Below are 7207 nucleotides of genomic sequence, written 5' to 3' on the forward strand. Positions count from 1 at the left end.
ATATGAGGTAGCAATCGCAGAGAGCTTTCTTGTCTTCAGCGGTGTGCAATGAAGCGGGGTCAAATGCATCGGTGGTGCAACGGCAGTGAGTAAAGACAGAGCTGGCTCTTAGGCTGAGGAAGAGGTCTCCTGGGGAAGTCCTTATTCTCCATCCAAAACTCAACAGCCCTGTGCAGTAAAGCACTGTAGGGTAGTTATTTCTGTAAGAGCAAGTGCCCTGAACCTTTACTGTTGCAAGGCGGGAACATGCAATCTCCAGACTAACTCTCCCCTGCTGCAGATAACTGGCTGAAAAGTATTTCCAGAGTAAAACTGCTTAAGGTACTGTGCATGTAAAATGCTTCTTTGGTCTTGTGTTTCAGGCCTTGGAGCCCACCACCCAGTCTCTCCATGTCCGTAGCCAGCAAGGTGAGTTTGCCGTCCTGTTACTGCTTGTCTGGGCTACGTTTGTGTTTATGGATTTTATTCTGAAGTTGTTTACTTATTTGGGAACATCTCTTGAGCTGCTCCAGAGTGAAAATTCATCCTTGTGGTATTTTTAGCTTATTTTTCTAAGGAAAGAAGCAGATGTGATTGGGTACTCTTGCTCTCCCTCTGTAACCTCTGAATTAATTTGTCTTTTCAATGGAATTTGTCCCAGGGGTTGAAGTTTCCTACATACAAAGTTCCTACGCATTTTGTGAAAATAAATGGCAGGGTAGAGGCCATTAGTGTCCCAACTAAGGACAAAGCTAATAAATTCAGCCCACGCTATATACATTGCAGAATCCACACAGGATGTTGTCACAGGAAACAGCTTTGTAATTTTGCTGCTCACAGAATGTTTCTGCTCTGATCCTCCCAGGAGGCTTGGGGAGAGGTTTTTTTTTTCTTCTTCTTCCTCTGGTAAAATAGGTGATTCTTGCCTTTTTCTCGAAACACAGAGCAAGCAGGAAGGTTTGTCCCTGTTATTCTGTTCCTGTTTTTATTGTCGTGTGAAAGTTCTTCTATGGGTTTGGGTTTTTTTTCTTTTTAATAATTTGAAAACTGCTGAGCAGTTCAGGAGCCATCCTGGAGTCCTCCAGGGGCTGTAACAGTGGCCTTGTCAAAAACTGCCCAGAAGAACAAGTCTTGTGCTCTTGCTGCCATCCTTATTACGTCTGAGGGGGCTGAAATCTGAAAGCCCACCGTGCCCGAGAGGGACAGACAATTTTACGACTTGCAATGCTTTATTTGCTGCTGAAGTCTAATCTTTCTTACTGTGCCTGGAACAGCTTTGTTCCCTTCTAGTTATACCGTTCGGAGTTGTGGGCAGTTGGTGTCCTTTTTATCTTTGCACTTCCTGGGACCTCACAGCAAACATTGGTTTATTAGCTGTCACCATGTGGCCCGCGTATGGGGAGAGCTGGGTGGAGCAGGGGGAGGATGCAGGCAGGGCTGGGGCTCCTCTCAAGCGAACAGCAAGGTGTTTATGACCTTGAGGTGTGGTGCTGGGACTAATAAGTACCACACCATGTGTGATTCTGGGCATGCATCTCCTCCTTCTAGGAGCCGGTAAGTATTTATAGCCAGAAAGGTCTCGTGTGGTGCAGCTCTGCTGTTGCTACCTGCCGCCGCCGCGGTGGTCAGTGGCAGAGCTGTGGGTGTGAGTATTAATCAGAGAATCGTGGTTTCCGTTCTTCGGAAGGCTGAGTTAAACATCTAGTTTCAGGTGTTTGTCATAGTTGAGAAATTCTTGCTCAAAACGTTTAGTGAATCCTGTTCTGTGGCCACGGGTGGCACGGAGATCACCAGAGCTATTCGGCAGCAGCCTGGCTAAGTTGTGGTGTAAGGAGGGGGTGGTTCGGACCTGGCGCTTGTCTCTGCTGGCTGCTGTGGCATTCACCACCTGAAACCGTCTCGCTGCTTTCTTACATCTTTAAGCGTAACCTCTTGAATCTGAAGATGCCGAAACTACCTGGAAGGCAACTAGCTTTTCCCCTTGGAATTGTCTTTTCCTTTCCCCATGCTAAGAGCCACCGGTGGAAGTAAGGGAACAGGATTCTTGGTCAGATGCGGCTGCTAAATGGAGTGCGAGCAGTTCAGGAAATTGAACTTCCCGCTGCAGGAGCTTGGGAAGTTCATTTGTTAACCCTACACAGCATTCAGCTCCATGACTACTGGAGAAGTCTTGGGGAAGAACTGTGCCCGTCTGAACTGAGCTATGATGAGCGATGGTTTAACTGAAAACCTGGTTTCCAAAGAAAGAGCAAAAAATGACTCCCTGAACACGCTGGCTGGAGTTACTTTGGTACTCTAAAGGAGATGTGTTTGGAGCCAATCTGTGATGCACTGTGAAATTAACTGTCAGCTTAAAACAAAACGATAAGATGGGGGCCCTATTTCCAAAGTGTCTTTATGTAAAACAATTTTTTTTTTATTAGCAAGGAGGAATTAAAGGGGAAAGTTGAGATGCCAGCTTTGAAATTAAAAGCCAGATGCTGTGCAACCGTCCTGAATTCCTACTGGAGTAGTTCCCGGGTTTACTTGCGTAACCTTTCCTAGTTCTCATGGTCGTTTTTAGCAATTACGGGTGGTCCTTTCTCTGTTCTGTGCCTTGCAAGCGTGATGGTATTTGGTCTATTGTTTTTCTACTGACTGAGGGTAACTTTTGTTTGCATAGATTTTCCAGTAGTCGATGCTTGTCCTGTCTGCTACCTTCTTTTGAACAGGACTATTTTGTTTCCTCAGCATTTCTCTCATCATGAGTTCCGAATTAAACGTGCCGGTGGATCCTTCCACTCCTGCTTGCTGCTCTGAACCTGGCACAAAAGGCATGGATTATCGGGACTGGGTCCGGCGCAGCTATCTGGAATTGGTCACATCAAACCACCACTCCGTTCAAGCCCTTTCGTGGAGAAAATTGTACCTGAGCCGAGCCAAACTGAAAGCTTCCAGCAGAACCTCTGCTCTGCTCTCTGGATTTGCCATGGTATGTGTACTTTGTAGCAACGCTTTCTGGATCGCGAAGGTTTTGGTTCTGTAAAATCATCTATTAATCAGTGTTTTCCTCCTGTGAAGAAGCAGGACATACTGTTGTTTTCTGAAGAGGCGGGAGGCATCTGCCTGGGTGCTTCTGCTTGGCCGCTGCTGAAAAGTTTGGGGCTGGCTCTCTCAAGGCAGCAACGGGTACGTGAGCTGCCTAACAGTCAACCCACATGCTCCCAAGTCAGCCCTTTAAAAATACTAATCCCTTACCTGCAAATGAACCCAAGTGCTCCACCAGTGTTGCTAAATAATCCAGGACCTGGGCTCTCCTTTGGGCCCGAGGCCAGTCGTCGCTGGCTGCCTTCGCATGAGGTTGCACTTGGGCGTGGAGCTCCTCCAGGCCCCTGCAGTTGCTGTGGTCCTGAACATCATCTTAATTTCTGTATGTGTTTTTTCAGGTTGTGGTGTCTAAAATAAGGTGGAGGTTGGGTCACAGTCTGCCAGAGCGGAGTTTGCGTAGCGTGATCGGGGAGATCGTGTTATGCACTGAAGTGTGAGAAGAGGCCCTGCAGCCTCAGACCCGGTGTCAGAGGAGACTCTAGCCTGAAGGGAGACAAACTGGGTGTATTTTTGTCAGTGCTGCCTATTGGGAATAAACCCTGGTATTTGCTTTCCTCCGTGCAGCGCTTGGGTGTTATCTGGAAGCTATCTGCATAGGTCAAAACCACGTCAGGGAGCGAGCAAATAGACAAGACAGACAGTCAGTGGTCCGGTGTAAGCCTCTTCATCTCCCCTCCGGTTCTTGCTTATCGGGAGTGAGAATTGAAACCTGTTTGGGGGAGGTTTTCTGCTCAGGAAATGGGCAGGTCTGGTGGTTCCTGAGATCTGTGAGCTGAATGCAGAGAGGCAAGGGGCAGCGCCTGGGTGAGCGGGACGGGATGTGAAGATCTTGCATCCTGCACCTCAGGAGCAGGGGGGGAAAGACAGATCTCGGGAACTTTCCGGGTAGCTTTCCTGGTTTTATTTTAGCTTCTTCCACTGCTTTTTCCTCCCTCAATCCCCCAGAACGTGAATCATCTGTAACATTACAGCAGTCCGTTTGGGATGACAAAGTTGGTCACCCAAAGTGAAGTTGGAAAAATGCAAGCGGGGAGTTAAGTGGGAGCAGGCTGCAGGGGAGAGAGGGTGCTCGGTTGCTTTGCGATTCCTCTCTGCTCGCTGACTGCGTGCATGCGATGCTTGTAAAAACTTTTCACGCAGCGTATGTTTATCTGTAACCAAGCTTGTGTGCTGAAATGGCAGAAGGTACCTCCTTGTTTTGAGAAAGTTGAGTGCTCTCCTGTAGATTTCTTTCACTCAGAAGCCTTCTTACTTTAAAAAGCTGCTCATGTGCTTGCCCTCCGTGCCTCTGGGTTACCTGAGTTCCGTGTTAGTCATTTGTGACTGTTCTCTTTAACATGATTATTAGATTAATGTTTTGTAGTGTTGTGAACTCTTGCTCTATCTAGGCAGCGTGGTTACACAAGCAGGTGCCCGTGCCGGGGCGTGCTGTCGCTGGGACTTGGGGGGGGGCGGGGGGCTTGCAGCCCACCCACGCTGCAGGGCTGAACCACATATCTGAAAACAAAGCGTGCCTTCTCAACTCACACAACAGAAAGTTGCTGCAAGTCCTTGGTAAATACACAAAACCAACCATTTGACTTCTATTCTCTTTAAACTGTTTAAAATGCAAGTCAAATTAACACTACTCATACCTGTGTGTTTATTATAATCACCAGCTTAACATAAGTACACCGGAAATCAGTAATTGTTAGAAATAAAAATTTTTGCAATAAGGAATTTTCTTTATTAGCAAGCTTTTTCCCAGCTGATCGTACTGGACCTTCCAGTGAAAGCTGAGGTAACTATTCCTACCGGGCTATTTCTCCGCTGGTAATTTGGCACATAGGTATTTGGTACACGGATGTTTACTCTCTAATAACAGCATCTATTTGGCTATTGATGAAAGTAGAGAAGTTATTTAGAGTTAAATAGTTTCCCTGTGTGCATTTAACTATGTAAACAAATGTCATACAGGGCTTGGCTATTGCTTCATTTACTTCCATGTCAGTGTGTTTGATTCAAGCCAGTTCCGTATTGGCTGAAAATTATTACGAGCTGATGGATATTTAATCAACAGGCAGTGGCTTTGATCCAGCTCCTTCTGGACAGGCTGCAGAATAATGCGAGCCTTGCTCATTACTCGATGCTATCTCTGGTATTTCTGGCAGAGTTGGGCAGATCAGGAGGATGTGGGTCCTTTCCAGTGCCAGGTTTGTTTGGAGGTGGGCTGTGGGGCTACTGCATTTGCCTCAGGGAGACTGCCGACAAAGGAGATTGAGAGGGAGCTTAGAAAGCCTCCTTAATTATTTTCCTGATGGAAATAATTAGAGCTATTACTGCTAGTCAGTCTTCTCGATACTTGTCCAATTGCTACAGGATATGTATTTGATTTAAAAAAAAAAAAAAATCCAACCGCTCTCCTTGAGTGATTGTTTTTAGCGGCTGCCAAACCATCTGTGTGAATGTAACATGGTTTATGTTAAGCCATTTGTCGTCCTTTTGCCTGATACTATCTATCCTGGTCTAAATTTCTCAAGATGAGCAGCAGCTTTGTTGTGGACAATCAGGGCTATACTGGTCTAAAAAAACATAATTGCATGTAATTTAATTGCAGTTTAATTCTAAAATGTTCCGAGCGCTTGGTCCTTTAGCAAACCTGTGAGCGTGAAGTTCGACAGGGCGATTCTCAAGCTTAAAATTAAGCCTATGCTGAGATATTCTGTGGCTTGGCAGAGTGCTCAGTGCCTTGCAAAGTCAAGCCCTTGACACCTTGGTTACAATAAAGGGGGCTGTTATCACGGAAGAGTATAATTGTATCAAACATGACACGTTAATAGTTTTACAGACTAAGCAGCATATTTAATGATTTTTAAATGGGTTATGTCAGCTTGTCCTCTTTCTCTTATCCCGGTCAGAGAATGACATGACAGTCTGTACGGGGTAAAGCGATAAGAGCTCACTCACCTTTCCAGTAGTTGTTCGGGTTAAATGAATTGTTTTTCTGCCTTGCTGCCCTATCTGGATTGTTGATGTTTTTCCCTGAAATACCTCTTACTGAGCCATCAGTCAGTGTTAAAAATTCATCACATTGCACAGCTGAAGCTAGCCCTAGGGAATAGGTTAGTCTGGGAGGAAACATCCAATTAGCTGAAAAGTGCTGCTCATGCGAAGGATAACAAGTAGAAATTGATATGTTGACATCAGCCAGGCTTTCAGCTTTAATATGAAGCTATAAATTGAACACGCAGGTACAGTTCCTATTCAGCTTGCTGAATACTATGTCTCTGGGTATTACAGCACCCAATAATGAACAATATACCTGCAGCTTTTCCTGGCTGATAGGGTGTGACTGACAATCACAGCACTGTACAAATTCATTTTACAGAACAGTGCAGCGGAGAATAAGTTTGATCTCCTCCTCCTTGAATCAATACAGGGGGATCTGCAAAGAGAACATGTGCAAGGCAATGTGGCATGTGTTTTAATTAAATGGACCTTGCAATAGATGGTGAAGCCAATCCTGTGTTGTTATTTTCTCCGCTACAGAAAAAGAACTACTGTAAATGGCAAACAGGAACCTTTAAAAAACAACAATAAAAAAGTAAAACCCCCACATGTTCACAATCAGAGCAAAAGGCTGGGAATGTCCAAGAGATGCCACAATATTCTTGGTGTCTCTAACATCCTAAATAGTTGACATAGGTATAAAATCTGGACTTGCAGAGATGGACCATTTGCTGCCCCAAACACACACATTATGTCTGGTTGCTACTAAATGTGTTCAGACTTGACTGCGATCCCCTCATTTAGATCCCCTCATTGGCTCAGACAGGTGTACTCTGTGCTGGGTGAAAAACTAGCTGGACGGCTGGGCCCAGAGAGTTGTGGTGAATGGAGTTCAATCCAGTTGGCGGCCGGTCACGAGCGGTGTTCCCCAGGGCTCAGTTTTGGGGCCGGTCTTGTTCAATATCTTCATCAATGATCTGGACGAGGGGATCGAGTGCACCCTCAGTCAGTTTGCAGGCGACACCAAGTTGGGCGGCAGTGTTGATCTGCTCGAGGGTAGGAAGGCTCTGCAGAGGGACCTGGACAGGCTGGATCGATGGGCCAAGGCCAACTGTATGAGATTCAACAAGGCCAAGTGCCGGGTCCTGCACTT

At 46.0% G+C, this 7207-nt stretch overlaps 1 protein-coding gene across 1 annotated transcript in view; it reads left to right on the forward strand.

The window, feature by feature from the left end:
- The first annotated feature begins 334 nt into the window (after positions 1-334).
- The window catches only part of ORAI2 (ORAI calcium release-activated calcium modulator 2), a 10873-nt gene continuing 4000 nt past the window's right edge, over positions 335-7207 (forward strand). Inside the window, exons 1-2 of the mRNA XM_009319293.1 lie at positions 335-408; positions 2710-2950. Coding sequence (XP_009317568.1) covers positions 2723-2950 — 228 coding nt within the window. The 5' untranslated portion in view covers positions 335-408; positions 2710-2722. The remainder of the gene's footprint in view (positions 409-2709; positions 2951-7207) is intronic.

Source organism: Pygoscelis adeliae, unplaced genomic scaffold (genome assembly GCF_000699105.1).
Source record: "Pygoscelis adeliae isolate BGI_AS28 unplaced genomic scaffold, ASM69910v1 Scaffold282, whole genome shotgun sequence".
Classification (NCBI taxonomy): Eukaryota; Metazoa; Chordata; class Aves; order Sphenisciformes; family Spheniscidae; genus Pygoscelis; species Pygoscelis adeliae.